This window comes from Arachis stenosperma, chromosome 3 (genome assembly GCF_014773155.1).
Source record: "Arachis stenosperma cultivar V10309 chromosome 3, arast.V10309.gnm1.PFL2, whole genome shotgun sequence".
Lineage (NCBI taxonomy): Eukaryota > Viridiplantae > Streptophyta > Magnoliopsida > Fabales > Fabaceae > Arachis > Arachis stenosperma.
The window spans coordinates 70213824-70232266 of NC_080379.1; the positions used below are offsets into that span (position 1 = coordinate 70213824).

The 18443-nt window shown below is 35.6% G+C and overlaps 2 protein-coding genes, 1 long non-coding RNA gene and 1 pseudogene across 4 annotated transcripts; 2 read left to right on the forward strand and 2 right to left on the reverse strand.

Moving 5' to 3' along the window:
- Positions 1-571: 571 nt before the first annotated feature.
- LOC130968586 (phosphoenolpyruvate carboxylase 2-like) lies at positions 572-3755 on the reverse strand. Of its 2 annotated transcripts, none has more exons than XM_057893936.1 (3): positions 3328-3755; positions 1108-1502; positions 572-942 (listed from the first exon to the last, which is right to left on the reverse strand). In XM_057893936.1, exons 2-3 carry the CDS (start codon positions 1425-1427, stop codon positions 924-926), a joined length of 339 nt encoding a protein of 112 aa, XP_057749919.1. In that variant the 5' UTR covers positions 1428-1502; positions 3328-3755; the 3' UTR covers positions 572-923. The 2 variants fall into 2 exon arrangements, with proteins under 2 accessions (XP_057749919.1, XP_057749920.1); XM_057893937.1 differs by having other exon boundaries at positions 3229-3755.
- LOC130966241 (uncharacterized) lies at positions 3641-9680 on the forward strand. Its single transcript, XM_057891027.1, has 12 exons — positions 3641-3708; positions 4416-4503; positions 4572-4658; positions 4968-5114; positions 5207-5331; positions 5565-5574; positions 6702-7010; positions 7234-7406; positions 8286-8465; positions 8589-8670; positions 8751-8835; positions 8949-9680. Exons 1-11 carry the CDS (start codon positions 3641-3643, stop codon positions 8811-8813), a joined length of 1332 nt encoding a protein of 443 aa, XP_057747010.1. The 3' UTR covers positions 8814-8835; positions 8949-9680.
- Positions 9681-11516: 1836 nt separating this feature from the next.
- LOC130967898 (3-ketoacyl-CoA synthase 4-like) lies at positions 11517-12762 on the reverse strand (annotated as a pseudogene).
- Positions 12763-13948: 1186 nt separating this feature from the next.
- On the forward strand, positions 13949-18172 carry LOC130967474 (uncharacterized). Its single transcript, XR_009081340.1, has 5 exons — positions 13949-14159; positions 14248-14373; positions 16054-16183; positions 17259-17407; positions 17645-18172. It is a non-coding gene; the product is annotated as an uncharacterized LOC130967474 (long non-coding RNA).
- Positions 18173-18443: the final 271 nt, after the last annotated feature.

The following is an 18443-nucleotide window of genomic DNA, read 5'->3' on the forward strand; positions in this document are numbered from 1 at the left end:
AGTGAAATTACTATATTAATCTGACTCACAACAATGACACCATTTTGCTTCCCATATAGTCATCAATTTTGTTAGCATATCAACCGTTGACTCCCTAACATTAACTCTAGTGTTGGATAACAAATGAATTTATATTCTAAGATAGGAACAGAGACAATGGGTTAAACAAATCAAAAATCAATTACAAGTGGGAGGGGAAAAATGGTGGCTTGTTTCTATCCAAAACAAGCAACAAAAATATGCATTATCTACCATGGCATTCATCCTCCTTTTGGCTCTCCATATCTCTCTATCTGTCTACCAAATTACTCTCATAACCACTGAATGAAAAACAACCCAATCCCTTTAAAAAGTGACAAAGTTCAAGGGATATGAATGCAACTTTGACATTAGAAATATACAATATGCACCTTCCAAGAATGATCACCCACCGTTACAACTTTAAAAGGGGTTTCTAATGGCTCTCCATACATCTCATTGAATAATGATCACCCACCGTTCATTGACATGATCAATCCAAAAACAGCCACAACATACTATTAAAAAAAAAGGGACATACTAGGTAGTAAAATGAAAAAATAAATACAATCATTGGATTCCTCCCAATTTAAAACACATATATGCTACTAGTTCACAATCATTGAACCACATAGTTTTAGCACTATGTAACAGATATTATTAACTAAAAGATGTTCTGCCCCTTAAACTTTAATAATAAAGAATAATATATTAGATTATTGTGTTCCTGAACTAGTTCTCACGTAAAGAATAATCACCTAAAAGATAGAAAAAAAAAAAAAAAGGAAATGTCATAACATGCTTCCACTCTAGATAGATATGCCTAAAGGCCTTAAAAAATAGCAATAGCCTTCTTCTTCTTCTTCTCATATCTGATTGGTTCTCATGAGACTGATCTTGCTTGACTATGGTATCCTTCCAGCCCTGTTCAAGCAAACAAAAAATAAGCAGGCTTCCTGGATCTATTACTCTATGAGATCTGTTTATATATAATTGCAAAGGAGATGGTAATTGAGATCTAGTAAAAGCAAATGGAACGACAAATTCGTAGTTAATGGACTATAATTATTCCTGAGTCCAGTGACAAACCTTCCATGCTTTTGCAGCAGAGATCGACGAACGGACTGAGTGGGATGAGCAGTTAGGACCAAATCTACAGTTTGCTTCTTCAAAGCATCAAACACTTCCTGTGGGGACTTTTTCAGTTCAGTCACAAGCCTCTTGAAGGTTTCTTCAATGTCAGATTCAGTGATGGCAGAGTTCTCATCAGCAAAATCGCCCTTCTTTAATAGCTTAATCCTTCTTCGGTAGGCAATTTGAACTTCTTCTGCCAAGTTAGCCAAATTAAGCATGTGGGAAAATGATTTGGCAATGACAATAGAATCCCCAGCATCAAGACCAGTTAGCATATTCCCAAGTTCCTCCAACTTCTCAGTCTTATGCTTCCTTTCATACTCAGCTGAAAGCTCATAACAATCTTGATCCTATTAAGCATCAAATTGTTTAAACTATAAGGCACAACAGGAAAATAACAAAGAAAGAAAAAATTACAGAACAAAGCGGAAGATTGGGTTCCTCTTTTTGAGTCAGTGCCAATCCTTAGTATGTAACATGTTTGAGAGTACTTGTGCATATTAAACTTCTCCCCTCTTTTCTAGAGTCAATAGATCAAAACAAGGTTCTGAGAACCGGACCGGTCATCGAACCGTTCTAATCGTTGGTTCACTGGTTCATTGGTCCAACCAGTGGTTCAACCAGAAAAACCGTTTTAAAATAAAATAATAAATAAATTATAAATAAATATCCTAAAATATAATTATAGTATAATATAAATCTTAAAATATCTTCGAAATTTAAAACACTACATAATATCATCAACCTAATCCATATGATCTTATCAAAATACAAACTCAAAAATTAAATAGTAAAAAAACATATCTAAATATTAAATCCTAACATCATGATTTATCAATCATCAAAATCCACAAGAACTTGTTGCAAATTTGCTTCAGTGGATTAGGATTAGGATTAGCAGTATCATTCGAAATTAATAAAAGTTTTATTAATCTCTATTTGATTAATACTATTATCTATAACTGAAATTAATAAAAGTTTTATTAATTAAAACAAAATTAAAGACCAGCCACAGCACAATGAAAAATCAAAAAATTATCAACATGACCATATCTAAATTCTGCCACCAACATTCAGCAACAAACAAAGCCAGCAAAACCAGCAATAATTAGGAGCCAGCGACTACAAATCAAAGCAAAACCAGCAACTACAAAACAAAGAAGTATCCATAACCAGATACGAAATTAAAGACTAGCCATAGCACATTGAAAAATCAAAAAATTATCAACATGAGCATATCTAAATTCTGCCACCAACATTCAGCAACAAACAAAGAAATAAAAACAGCAGGACATTCAGCAGCAAAAACACCATTACCAACAGCATTCAGCATTCAGCATTCAGCAACAAAAATGATCATTCAACAACAAACAGGGCATTCAACAACAAAAGTTAGCATTCAACAACAAAGTGTGATCTTATCAAAATACAGTCTCAAAAGTTAAATAGTAAAAAGAAATATCTAAATATTAAAAACCAACATGAAGATTTATCAATCATCAAAATCCATAAATTAGAACCTTGTGACTGACTATTATTCGAACTAGGTGGATTAGGATTAGCAGAATCATTTGAATTAGGAGGATTGGCAGACGAATTATTACTCAAACAGGCATTGTAAGCAACTGCTTCTTGATTAATACTTTCATCTATAACTAAATTCAATAAATCATAATCCAAATTAAAAACAGCAACAGAACGGCTAGAAATCCAATAATCATCCATAAGACCGTAGAACAGAATCAGTAACAAATCCATTACTCAATTTCAGAATCAGTAACAAAAAGCACATATTAGAACAGAATCAGTAACATCAGAAATCAATCACTAACTTCAGAGTTCAGATTCACAAATTCCTAATTTCAGAAATTGCATATTTGAGTAATTTGAAATTTCAGAGTTCAGACCACTAACCTTGGTTAAAGCATTTCATCAAACATGTTGAGTGCGGTAAAATTAAAATGAAATAAGAGAATCCAAAGCTTAATTTCAATGTGATAGAGAAGAGAACAAAACTATTGTAACTTTAATTTAATCTATGAAAAAATCCAAACCACTACCAAATCAAATAATTACTTATTGTAGTAGAAATTAGAAGTTGCAGAGTTTGAAGATGAGTATTGGTGTTGTCTGTTGTGTGAGTGTATTGTCTGGTGGCTGGTTTAGGGAACTCACGGCGGGGACAACAGAGAGCAGTTCGACGAGTGGAGCACGCGGGTTGGTCGCAGAGTTTGAAGCAGAGCAACGTGGCTTCCAGACGAACGCGAACTCGAACGGTGAACAACGAGTGAACGCGAACGGTGAACGCCGAGCGAACGCGAACGACGAAGAACGCGAACGAAGACGCGAACGTGAACGGCAAACAAACAGCGACGGAAGCGTGGCTGAGCAGACAAAGACGACGGACGCCGAGCTCGAGGAAGCAACCGCGCTCGGTGACAGCGAACAGGGGTTGAAGACTTGGAGCACGAGGGAAGCTAGATGACGGATGGCGAACTTTGAGTGCGACGGACGGCAGCAGTATGCCCCTCCTTGTGGCGGTGGTGTAGGCTTACAGTGCTAGGGTTTTGTGGTTAGGTTTGTGATTTCTCTCACTGAAAGAAAGAAAGGGAGAACGGGAGAAAGAAACGAAGGAGCTTCCCTTTTTGTGTAAACCGGACGGGTTCCGGTTCGGTCTGACCGGCCGGTTCTCGTCCGGTTCAACAGTTTTTAGCCGATTTTCTAATTGTCGGTTTTATATGCTGACCGGACCGTTAATACTGTCGGTTCGCGGTTAAACCGGTTTGACCGGCCGGTCCGGTCCGATTTCAGAACATTGGATCAAAATATTACCAAGAAAGAAAAAAAGCCATACAGATTTGTGCATCATATCAAAGTGGACCTAAATTTATTTACTTAAGAGTTTGCATTTACTTATGGCTCTAAAACAAAGTGGATATTCTATTAGCATGCCTACCCTAAACCAGAAAAACATCGAGCACAATAAATGGAGAATTGAATGGCCATCTGTAAGTTCTCATATCACGAACATTCGCATGAATCCTCTACGGTTACATAACTTAGTGATCTCACCAATTTTTTTTTATTTTTTTGCAGTGGATCCCGATTTTATTTAAGCCTCCTGCATACATGGATTTGGATGACTTAGATATTAAAATGGCAATCTATGTGTTTGCACCAAATAAAAGAAGGTTAAATATCTCATTATCTATCTACTAAAAATTTGAAAAATAGTTCAATATTAATGTGATTCGTATTTGTAGTGATGAGGTATTGGCGACAACAAACAAATTTAGCGGAACTCGTGACAATTTCAAGTCATTAATTCCCAAGCAGTGGGTACATGGGGATGTAAGTGCATAATTAAACTGCTATGTCTAGCATACTTTAATTTCTAATATATTTATTTTATCACATAGGTGTTGGATTTGGTTGCTACTATGCTAACCATGCAGGAAAAAGAAATGGGATGTCAAACAAACTGGTATTTGCCAGCTGTATTTTCGGTACGTAATGTCTTTTTCAGGCTTGTTACCGTTTTTATTTATTTTATCTTATTACTTAATTGGTGTCACTGATTTAGCCCCTAACTATTAAATTCAGCAATTCATACTGCAATGTGATACCAAAATTGAAGTTCTGTTGAAATATTATCAAAAAGAATTTATGAAAAAAGTTGATGAAGGTCTAAAAAAAGTATATGATTTATTGTATTTTAATTTTTTATTATTTAATGGCATTTATCTTTATGAATTGATCTATACCTTTTTTTTAAAAAAAAAAATTGTATCTAGTAATATTCTAATACGTGAAAGTTGGTACTAGATTTTTTACCTGTCAACGAGAACAACAGACATTGGTATTTGGTTGTTTTTGATTTGTGCAATCATCAAATAATTCTGCTAGACTCCCTACCGATTGCTACAAATAAAGAGCAGAAGAGATCGAGTATAGTAAAGCTGGTAAATTAACTTTTCCTATTTTCACTTTTATGACTTTTTTTTTTAGGTTTCAAATACCGTCCTTTATTTAATTTTTTTTCCTATATAAATAGGCAAAATATCTGGAAGATATGCTCAAGTATGACTCGTTCTATAAATACAACACTCCGTTCAGGCCAAGGATACTTGATTTTGCATTTGTGGATATGCTAGAAACAGGAGAACAAGCTTCTGGCTCGTAAGGAATATCTGTATTTGTGTTTTTTTTTTTCAAATTTTTATCTGCATAAGCTAACCGCGTCTTATTTAACACAGTAATGATTGTGAAGTATGGGTGACAACCTGGATGACAAACTACAGGAAGACGTATAGTTATACAATAAATGTAATTTTCTTTTGCTTAAAAAAATAGTACTTCAATTGCTAATGTGTATGGTTTTGTTGGTAACCTAAAATATTTATATTTTTCAGGTTAACCATGGTACAAGGATGCGACTTGCGTTGGATTTGATTCTAAGGTCCCACAACTTGATGCTGCGCAATGTCATTGAATCTGCTACCAGGAATTACAATAAGTATAAACAAAAGGAGTCAAACAAAAATTAATTAATCGTAATTGTCATGTAGTCATGTTAAGATTATATTAACTACTAAGACTTGTTAGTTTCATCTCTTTTACTTAAAAAATTATTATGCACTATATTTTTTATGGACTCTTGTTGAGAATTAATGTTTCTGTCTTTCGTTCGATTTTAGTTGAATTTACGTGAAATTTAATTTTTACTCTAGCATTTTGATTCCTTGAACCACTTCTATGTTGTAAGCTTAATTGAAAATTTGATACTAAAATATATTAAGCATTTTAAATAAAAACAGCATGAGAGAATAGTTATAATCTATCTTTTGAAAATCGGTTCGGACCAGCCGGTTAAACCATGAACCGCTACAAAAAATAACTCGGACAAATGTTAAAACCCCAAATTTCAAAAACCACAATTGAACCATTGAACCGGCCAAGAACTGATCGGTCAAACCGAACCGTCACTTGGCCGGATTCTTGGAATAAGGGAAAAATGCAAAGTTCTGAAAACGGTTCGAATTGACTGGTCAAACTGGTCAATTCGTGAATCGAGGGAAAAAAGCGGTTCGGACCAAGATTCTGAAAACCCGTTCGAACCGGTCAATCGAACTGTGAACCGGTACAAAAACAAATCGGTCATATATCAAAACCGAAAGATTCAGAAACCGTTGTTAGACTGTCGAACCGGTCGTGAATCGGTCGGTCGAACCGAACCGAGACCCGACCGATTTTCTAAAATTTGCTCAAAACGGTGCCGTTGGTTAGAGGAACCCTAACCAGTAAGAGTGTTCAAAACCGACTCGGACCGAACTAAATCGATCAACTGAACCGAAAAAACCGAAAATCAAAACCGGTTCTGATAATAAAAACCCGAACCGAACCGGTCAAGTAAAAAACCAAAAAAAACCAAACCCCCCCCCCCCCCCCCCCCCCCAAACCCCCCTCCCCCAAAATGAACGAAACCTAAACCTAACCCAGTAACCCCCATTCGGCCATTCCCCCAAGCCCCAATCCCAAACGAACCCTAGCCCCTCTCTCCCTACTCCCTAGGTCTCACAGCCTCGCTCTCTGCAACTCCCATCGCCGGTGAGAGACCTCCTCCCACCACCTCGCAGCCACCGCCACCTTCCTCCCAGCGCAGCCATTCCACTGCTCCGACCCAGGACCTCCTCGCGGACAGAGCAGCCCAGCACTGCAGCACACAACCAGCGCCCAGCGCCCAGCAGGTTGGCACCACGCTTGCAAGTCGCACCCACCACCACCCTCGGTCCCTCGCAACTCGCAAATCGCACCTAGCAGGCCAGGACCACCCAGGACCACTCGATAGCCTATTGCAAGTAAAGAACACGATTTGCTATTATATATAAAGTTCTTCTATTCTTTCTTATTAGCATGTTTTCCAATGCCATATACTTTGGTTCTAACTTGGCATAATGTGATTATTGAAATGTTAGACCAACGTAGTTCTGATTATTGCTTTTCTGTTCTCTCGCGAACATAAGGGAACTATATGCTTTTCTGATTATTGCTTTTTCTGTTCTCTGAATGAAAACACTGAAGAACGCAGAGAAGACAGAAGAGAACTCGAACGCAGCTTGGAGGAAGCACCGAAGCAGCCATCTCTCGTCGCCGTTCCTCAACGCCCAGCCACCGTCGCTGGCCTCGCCTTCTGCCTCCGTCGTGCAGCCACTGTCTCGACGGTGCCACTTCTGTTCCATCGCGTCAGCCCTTCGGTCGTGCCCTGTTCCTTTCTTGCTACTGATCTGCTCTGCTCTGTTCTGGCATTTAGTTCTAGGTGTTATTTTTTTAAACTATAATTGTTGAATAATTCTTGTTACTTGTTAGTTAATTCTACAATGAAGTGGCTTGCCAATGAGTTTTGGAAATGTGTTGCCTCTCAATTCTTCTGAATCTCACTTGGTTCTATAATGTTAGTACTTTTTGCGTGTACAACTTGCAATTCACTACTTTCTTGTCTGATTAAATTTTGGGTGACTATTTTTCGTAACAATTTAGTCAAATATATCAAATCAATCTATCGATTTTCACTTATCAGATAGAAACTTGAGAATCATTCTTATTTAAGTTGCATATGTGATTTCACTTGTGCATTACTGCCCCTTGGTGAGTGTGTATTTATTGCTATGAACTAGTGGTCTATTAGTAAAATTGATCCATCAATATGATGTAGTTTGATTCAGTTGCCAAATAATTTGACATCAACTTAATTCACTTCTCTTTCTTGTCTTATTGGCTCAAATATTAATATTTCTGGTCGTATTTCATAGCAAAGTAAAAAGCTCCTATTGTTCAGGTTTTGCTCTTTGGATTAATTGATTGACCAAAACATAGATGATGTACACCTATCCAAACAATCTTAGTATTGATGCTATTTGGATGTAGGATGATATATCCAATCAATCAACATCTTGGAGGCAACTTGAATTAATGCTGTTTAACTGTGGTTAATCTTGTCTAATTTGAAATTCATTCGATGCAATCAATTTACATTTCAAATGTAGATGGCATTGATATATGTAAGGCCAACTGCCAAAGGTACATTTAATTAATAATTGAATGACCTTTATATCATATCCGTCACACTCTCTTAGACTTTATAAATGGCAGCGAACGGGAGTAGTGTTTCCAAAGCGTTCTTTAGATGCGTCTCCAATATTTACTCCACCTCCTACCCATCAAGCTTCAGGAAGTATGCATGCTGGATATGGGATGCCAAGCGGTTCTTCAAAAACACTTGACAAAACAATGGCAACAGAGATAGAAACTTTGAGGTGAAATTTCAATTTTTTCACTATGTTGCCAACCGCTGGTGCTGACCTCTGTCACCAGACTTGTGTAAACTAAAATATCTCTCCTTTTTCCTTGTCTTCTTTTATTTTTTTTATAATTCATAGTTTGTCAAGCTTGGAATCCATGCGCCATGTTATGGACCTGTTGAGTGACATGCTTCAAGCTGTGAATCCTAGTGACTGTACGGTACGTTGGATGATATCTTGGTCTGGCTGAATTATCTCAGGCCACAGTAAGCTAAATTTATTTTGTTTTATGCTTAGCAGGCTGTAAAAGACGAAGTAATTGTTGATCTTGTTGATCGCTGTCGCACCAACCAGAAAAATTGATGCAGATGCTAACAACAACTGGGTTAGTTCCTATAGACTGGTTATAACATGTCACACAGACCCCAACACCTGTCGACTGCTTTATGAACTCTGCATGTCCACAAGATGCGTGGAATAATCCTAGTTTTCTTTCAGGGATGAGGAGCTTCTTGGACGAGGCCTTGAACTAAATGATAGTATTCAGAGTTTGCTTGCAAAACATGATGCAATTGCTACAGGGAATCCCCTTCCAATTCAACGTGCAGGTTCCAGCACTCCACCAGGTGAAGTTCTGCCAGATGAAGCTAACTCAAATTTCAATCAAACTGATGTGCGGAGCCCCAGCCATCAGACTGACATGAAGAGCCCCAGCCGCAGTCCCGTAGAGTCTATTTCAATGATTGTACTCTGAACACTCCACAAGCTCTAAGGTTCAATCACAAAAAGGGGCTGCAAGGGAACAAAAATAAATCAAAACAATGATGATGGACAAGTTAATCTGTTACTTTGAAAATTTTTTACATTCTCGGATCAATGTATCTGAATATAACTAGGATCTGGATATGGTGATAGAAGGATGTATCAAATTTTCACTGCGAGATTAAGGGGAACAAAAGAAGTATTTAGTTGAAGACCTAGAATGTACTTACCATGTCAACACTAACAGGCTTGCCATCTTCTGCAAGGATTTCGACTATAGTTCCTGATTGATCAGCCTGTATATACACACACAAGACACAAATTTGTAGTTCAAGATGGAAAGAAAATCTGAAGAACTGTGAAGTGAAGATAATGCTACAACTTATGCATCTCCCATTGCTTTTTAAATTTGCATCCCATAGTTACTAACCAAGAAAATCAAGTTGGTTTACTGGTTCACTATGCAATTTTTTATTGCATAGTTCATTTGATGGAAATGTCAGCCATAATGCTTCCTTAAATAATTCAACAAGTTTTTGCACTTTGCTTTGCTATAACCACCAGCATAAAAGAAGTGAAGTATACCTATTTTATACATAAGAACTCATAAAACACAAGAAAAAACCCCACCTTAAGCAGGACAAAAATTATAGCTATTATCGGGATACTTTTTCTTTTAATATGTCAGGACCTCGTTGTAACGAATTTTATATACATACGCGAAGAACCAGTAACCTCACAGAAAGACAAAAAGCAAAATAAAACACATGCATAAACCCGAAAATGCAACACTCCGTTCAAAGTACTCTGAATCAAGCAATTACTAAAAGTCCTATAAAGAAAAGTTTATAGAGAAACTATTTGCATATTATGATACATGGATGAGTACTATAGGAGTGAGATTCAATAGGACATGAGGAGCAAATACTACCAAAAATGAAAAAGAAAAAAGACGCTAAAGTGCAGAAGATCAACCCACATACTCCCCCTTTCCTCATTTATGTTGACATCATCTTCTTTCCGAAAAGCATATTTTTCATGGGAAAAGGCACCACTTTAATCATATTTTAAAGTCGATAGAGAGGAATGAAGACCGCTTAGCAAATTGAGAACCTTAAATCTCAACCTTCAACATGCACCGCATAAACAAGTCAAGCGATATACTATTCATGGTGCGATTTGAGTATTAGAAAGCAACTTGCAAGTAGTTTTCCAAGGCACTCACTTCAGAGAATTAATCAATAATTAGTAACCATTGACTAGAGAAAACAGCCCAAATCCCTCATTGCTACATACAACATCTGTTTCAGAACACAGCATATTACATAAACTAACATTAATCATACTTTGACAGGAAGATTTTCAAGCAATTATAGGTACCTTTAAGAGTAATTTCCTCCTGTGAAGCAATATGGCCTCTGGAATTAACAGAAATCAAGAAAATGTGCAAAATGTCAATAAAATTCTATCAACATGAAACTGGTAAAATTAATAATATCTTACCCGCCGGCATCTTCAGGTATGTCTAGATCAAAAGCATCCAGCTCAAATCTGTCTGGTATAATAACAGAATCCGCATTGTTTCCACAGATGCTTTGTCTTTTGTTTTGATCAGGAACTTAATGATTCTAACAAGCATCCCATTGCAGTCATCTAACAAATATTCAGGCTTCTTTCAAAAGAGAGAGCTCTGTCTCAAGACGATTTAGCCTGTCTCTTGAGGCCTTATCTGTATCATTTGTTAGAGAAAGTCGCTCCATCTCTAGTTTCAAGACTGACCGGTTGATCTCATCAAGTGCAGTAGGTTTAGAAGTAATTTCCATTTTCAGTTTGGGACCGGCTTCATCAACCAGATCAATAGCTGTAGAGGAACCACTGGATATTCATATCAAAAGCTATCTATCTATCTATCCATCCATCTATCTATCTTATAACAAAATTTTCAGGCAAATTTTAACAAAGTTTCAGCACATACTTAACAAAGAGTAACAAATTTTTCCAAATCTTTCTGATGTTAAGCATATTAGAAAAAGAAACCCAACTTTCAGGAGACAGTAACAAAATCATGAAATTTGAACAAGATCAAATACAGACCAAAAACAGAACAACACTCACGGAGCCAAAAATCAAGAACAATCAGCACAACATACTAAACAGAGCCAGAAATCAACAACAATCAGCAACTAAAATTAGAATACAGCAACACATAATCACCCTAAATCCTAAAATCAATAAATCTATCAACAAAAATTCAAAAACAGCAGATTCAGAAGTAAAAAAACACTAAAACAGCAGAAATTAAAGCTATGTAACAACCTGCACTGGATACCTATGAATGCAATCTTCCCAAGGAGAATTGGGTGAAGCCTTGACATGCCTAAGTGCCTGCCACACTGCCCTGTTACACTTAAATCCACTTCCAAATGCAATCTGCCACACCCTATTCCCCTTCCTCATTCTTTCTCAACATGCATAGGCAGAAGCTGGAGATTCTTCTCAAGCTCATCAATCACAGCTCTCCCATCAGCATGAATGCAGAAATGATCAAATGCAAGCTTGAAATCAGGTATATAAGGCTTCACTTTTGCATTCAGAAGCTTCTTAACAACCAAAGTATCAAAGAACAGAAGCTGTTCACTTATTGGAAGAACAAGAGGCCCCAAAGTTGTGATGTTAATCTTCAAAGCCCCACCAGCAATAGCCATAAGATCCTTTGAGAGAGAAACACCAGTTTTGCCATCATCATCTTGTTTTTGATACACACACCTGAAAGCTTTATCATCAGCACCCTTATGAGTCCTCACAACATGAACAAGCTTGTACTTTGCTCTTCTCTTAACAGAGCCTTTGTTGGACAACAAAACAGCAGAACCACCAACACGGAACAAACAATTTGGGATCAGCATAGATTTCTTGTTCCCAAAGTACCAATTCTGAGTAATGTTCTCAGTGCTAACAGCAACATCATAAGTGTTCCTATGAACTTGAAGCATGTCCTTAGCAAGATCAATGGCTATAACTCCTGCACTACAACCCATACCACCCAAATTGAAGCTTCTAATGTTACCCCTAAGCTTGTACTTGTTCACAATCATTGCAGAAAGTGAAGGAGTTGGGTTAAACAAACTGCAATTCACAACAAGAACACCAATATCCTTAGGCTTAATCTTTCTATTAGCAAAGAGATTATCCAAAGCACCAAACATAACATTCTCAGCTTCTTCTCTTGCAGCAGCCATGGAAGGAGTTGGAGGGATATGATGCATGGCTTCGGGTACATACTGACCGTCGAAGTCTAAGGTTTTGTTCTTGGTTGAGCTTCTGCTCTCTGAACTCGAAGGAAGGAAACTGGAATGGAGATGGGTTTTTCTACTGAGCAGTCTGAGAAGAGGGGGCAGAATCGTGACGGAGATAGAGGCCAGGCGACGAACACAACTCAGAAGACGGTGGTGGGTTGGAAGAATCTGCGACGACCAGACGAAGACGATGGTGAATGAGCGCCCGACGGACGGCGGCAGGAGCGCGATGGTGCAGATGAATACCAGGAACTGACGCGCCGAGGTCGACGAAGAAGCTGCGATTCTTGAAGGAAGAAGAATCACGGACGACCAGACGACGATGGTAGTGCCTGAGAGCGACGGTCGGTGGCAGTCCTTGCGGCGGTGGTGGAGAAGCTAGGGTTTAGGGGAGAAGCTGTTAAGATAGGGATATTCAAAGGGTATTTTTGTCTAATTAAATAAAGGAAGGATGTTTAAGTCTTTTCATTAAAATTAAATAAAATTTATTTTTTATTTTTATTTAATTAAAAGGGTATTTTAGTAAAAGTGGTGATATATTATATATTTAAAAAAGAAAAAATTAAATGCTGACGTGGAAAATAAATTCCACTTGTTTAATTATTATTTGTCCATATTTTAAACGTATCGATACGTATTAATTTATCATTGTACCGTAGCAAACACCTATGTAAAAAATCAATCATGTGTCTTTGTAATAAATATATGTGTGTTGTGATAAGATTGAATAGGTGGATGTCCATTCTCAAGAGAGATTGAATTTAATAAATATTGAAAATGTTACCTTTTGTATGCCTATAAATAGGAGGCTAATTCTCAGGCAATATACACACAACATCAATAACAATAATTTTTTCTCTCTATTATCTGTATACAAAACTTGTCTTTCTCTCCTTCTTTCATACGTTACTACTATACATATATATATATATATATATATATATATATGAATCATCTCCTTTATAATAGTAATTGTAGTGAATATTACTACTAGAGATATCTAATTATATTTCATATTTTATATTTGTCACCTCTTTCACTATTAGAAAAAACATTTTTTCGACGCAAAAAATCGACGGTTATTTCTGCCGTCGATATTTATCGATGGCTTGCTGTCGATATTGCTAGAAAAAATAATTAAAAATAAAATATTAAAATCGACGGCTAGGTTGTCGATAATGTTATGATACATAATATTATCGTCACATTACCGACAAACTTTGGACTGAAAATAATTTTATTTTAAAATCGACGAAAACGACGTCGATTTTATTAATTAAAATATCGACAACAATTATCATTAATAAATTTTAACGGTTTAGATCGTTTTCTAAAATCAAATAAACGGTATAGATTTAATATATAAAATAGACGCATAGAGTGTCGATTGTTTTTAATTTAAAATCAACAAATGCGTCGTCGATTTTTATCATTAAAAAACATTTACCCCCGTCCACTCCCCGCGTCCAGAGAATTCAGAAACACAATTCCCTTTTACCCCAAATTCCCTATTTCAGCACCAACCCGCGTCATTCTCCGCTGCCGTCACCGCTCCGTCACGGTTGCATCGCCGGCGCTCCTCAACACATACTCTCTCTCAACCATAAATCCTACTCCGACGCCTTACCCAAACCAAGGGTTTTCAGCGAGGGTCAGTTTCCATTCTTCCTTCTTTGTTTAGGGTTTATTCATAAGTTATTCGATTCAACATGCATTTGATAAGAATTGATGTTGTCAAGGATGACAGGCAGGAGCACGTAATTTGAAAACCCTTACCGTCGCTGGTTCCGAAGTTCCCTTCGCCATTGTCGCTGGTTCTACTTGTCGTCGCTGCTAGCTCGTGCTTATCCAATGGCCTGGTGAGGGTGAGTTACCTGCTCCCCTGCTTGTGTTTGGATTCTTCTCTACTCCCCTGCTCCCCTACTTAGCTAATTAATTTGTTGATTTAGGGTTTCATATTTTAGATAATTAGTTTGTTGATTGGTTTTTAATGGATGATTTAGTAATTAGGTTTTAAATTTAGATTTTTAATTTAGTTTGTTTATTGATTGACAAAACATATGGAGGGAGGGAATTTGTAATGCTGAACTGAACACCCAATAATTGTTGTAGTTATCTCAGTTGTTGATATTTTGCTAAAAATGTGCTAGAGAGCATGAACTACAAATTCTGTGTGTAGATCTACATTTAGGATCTATATTTGTCTAATTATAATAAAGTTTTTTTTAATTAAAAAATATAAACAGGAACAACAAGAAATGTAACTTCTATGAACAGATCTGGCAATAAAATATTGTTTCACATGCTTCTTTTTCCTTACAAAAGAATGAAAGAGTTGAATATATAGGAATTTAAAATTTTGACCCAAAAACCAGCATGCACAGTTAGATCCACTAGTAAATACTAAATATTAGTAGGCTAATAGCTCTCTCTTTTGAGGGTTTCTAGTTATTTTCTATAGCAGTTGAACTTCAATCCCCCCTCCCCACAGTTCTATTATCCATTTTGACATTAGTACTATTTGCATTACTAAATCATGTGTTGTTTTGGAAAATATATAAATCTGAACAACTTAGGTTGTTGAGCTTGTTGCCATTAGAAATAGTTAATGATAGAAAATGGAGAACTGTTTTTATATAGTTTTTTTAGGTGTCTTGTTATTAGATCCTGTCATTTTATCATTAAATTATTTGTTCTTTATAAACCATGTTTAGAGCCATAATCCTTGCCATGAATCAACATTAAATTATTTCTTCTTTATAAACCCTGTTCAATAGACAAGTTGTTCAGTGCTGGTAGTCTTGAATTTTTTGTAATCTCAAAAATTTGATGGTTGCCAGTTTTAAAAAGCCAAAAATTTGTTCACCACTGTTGTTGGCATTTTCTTCTTTGATGGCTAGAATTTTCCTCAATCGAGAGCAATCCGAGACCACAAGCTCTTCAAGATTTTTTTCAAGTGTTTTGGCGACAGGAACAGAAAATATATTTTCCAACCTTTTACAATCTTAAACCCATATCTTATGCAAATTGTTTTACTTAAGAATCCCTTCAAGCTGGCTTTTTTTCATGTTGAACATGTGCTCTAATTTTGGTTTTTCTTAGAAGCTGATGGTTTATTTTCTCAAGCGAGGTCAAATATAGCTTTCATTGACTTGCAATTTGTAGCCAACAGTTTATCTTTATCTTTATGCTTTATTAGTACTATTATTAATTTAATCTTTATATTATAATTAATTTTTCCATGTTTCCCAAGCATTTTGCCCATGAATAAGTAATCAAAATAAATGAGAAAATAACCTTAGCTTGACTGACCAAGCATTTTGCCCATGAATTCACGTTAATAAGATATATGTTTGTTTGCTGTGTTTCTTCCAATGCCTAAGGAACAAATTAACATGGGATATTATAATATATACAAGCTGAAACCAAGGTCTATATATAATACAAGCAGGTTAGAAATATAATTATTCTTGTACTTCTTTTTATATGTCAGATTAATTATTTTTATGAATGATTAATTCTGAGTACAATGACAATTTGTTCAGGGCTGTTAAGGTGTGGAAAGAGCTGCAGATTAAGGTGGATAAATTATCTGAGGCCTAATATCAAGAAAGGGAATTTCACCATTGAAGAAGAAGAAACCATCATCAAGCTTCATGAAATGCTTGGCAACAGGTACATATTCATGATTCATGATTCATGATACATGCATGTCATCCTCTCTCATCATGTTCTATATATCTTTAACATGCATGGATGATGCTGTTTTCTTGATTTAATAGTTATCCTTAATTTGTAAATAAAATGGTTAATTCAGTAGTACTAGTTTTCATCTCCTGTTTCAAGAAGCTGGATTATTATTCATGAGTTCACAGAAGAAAATTAAAAGCTAGGCCACATTATTGATGAGTTGAAGGTATTCTGCCACCTTAATTTGACTCTCCAAATAAAATTAAATACCATGCATTTTCATTATTTTAAAAATATCTTTCACATTAGAATTAAAATTTTAATTTAATTGATATTATGGTCATCTTTGTAAATTGTACAGGACCTGAATAATTCTATTGAAATAATGTCAAAAAGAAGTAAGAGATAGAACTAATAATTTGAGAACATGAGAAGACCCTGTTACACGCATTAAGATAACAAAATGTGGGGCTATACAAGATTCTCTTATAGATCTGTGGCTTGTGCAAGAATCTTAGTGTGGCAGTTTATGTCACATGCATTCTATAGTACCATGTGCAACACATGCATATATAGTAGTATCAAAACATTGAGTTTCATTGTTCACTCTCCAACGTAATCTACAATTTGAATGAATGGGAACTACTTATGAAAATATATAGCGTCATGGATGGGTTAGTTAGAACTTAGAATAATTTCATTTCTGTAGCATTTGAATGAGTCAATTGAGAAGAAAGAGTTAGAGTGAGAGGCTTATATGGTTTTGTTTGTTTGTGCCTATGGGTTAGAACTTAGAATAATTTCATTTCTTTATTAGCTTAACAAGGCAATATACGGCCTAAAACAGGCTCCCAGGACTTGGTTCTTAACTTTTTCTTCTACTTTATATTTTTTGTTTTAAGAATACTAAATCAGATCCATTTCTATCATAAGAAGAACAACTGACTCGATCATTTTTCTATTAGCCTATGCGGATTACATTTTGATTACAGGTAGACTGAACTTACTTACATAGAAAAAATATGTTGTATACCTATTAACTAAAATGAATATGTTGCAGGAAAATCCTGTTCCAACACCAATGGTTTCTTCTACAAAACTGACAGAATTCATAACAGAAAGGAGTTGAAGAAGAGATTGAGCAACAGATTTCATTTACACTATCACAAGTATTGGTAGAGCTTAAGACTTCCAGAAAAGCTATTCAAGGTTTAACCTTCTACTTTTTTATTTATTTATTATCTCTGTTAAACTATTGAGTTTTAATTTATCTTCATCTTTATTATCTCTGTTAAATTATTATGCATGCTTATCTATACTTATTTATATATGCTTGTTTGTGTAAACCATTCATGGTGAAAGTATAAATTATATTCATGATAAGACTTTTATTTGTTGTGGTTTCTCGTTGAAAAAAAAATTAAAAAGAATATGTAATGTGTACAGGATATGGTTGGTAGAGACGGAGATCGCGGTCGTAGCCGTGGCCGTGGCCGAGGCCGAGGCCGAAAGGGAAAGCCTAGGCTTTCTACTGGTCAGCCCCTTGACTTGCATGCGGATCCATACTCTCTCGTTGGGTCATCATCCGACACGACTGGTTATGTTGATCCTTGCTCTGTTTTTCTGTTGATGGTTGTTATGTTGTTCTTGCTACTAGTTTGTTGCTCTGTTGTGACTTGTGTTCTTGAGATCTTGGCTTCCTTCCGTGGTTGCTGACTTGCTAGGTTTTATTTTTATTTTTATTTTTTGTTGTAATGTTGTAATGTTATTTTTTGCTAGAATTAGCTTTTAAGTATATAATTAATTCAATTGTTCTTATTATATTCTTTGTTTTACGTAATAGTGAATAGAAAATTAGAAAATTAATGTTTGTTCATAATTTTGGAGGAAGAGGAATTAATATACTATATGTACTGTACCTTTTGTTATTAACTTAATAATGATTTAACAGACAAGGGTAGTTTTAACTTTTAATCCTCCTTATAGGATTTGTTTTGAATGCATCCATGAATAATTAATTACATTAAAGACGTCGAGTTTCTTCCTTTATAAAAGAATTCTGATATCTTTTGCTATTAGAGAGAATTCTGATATCTTTAGATTATTATTTTCAAGCAGAAAATTGCATGCTTAAGTTTTGTAATTAGTATTATTAATTTATTATCTAATATTTAGTATAAATTTTATTTTTTTATTTAAAAGTTTATTTATCTTGTTATCTAATATTTTGTATAAATTTTATTTT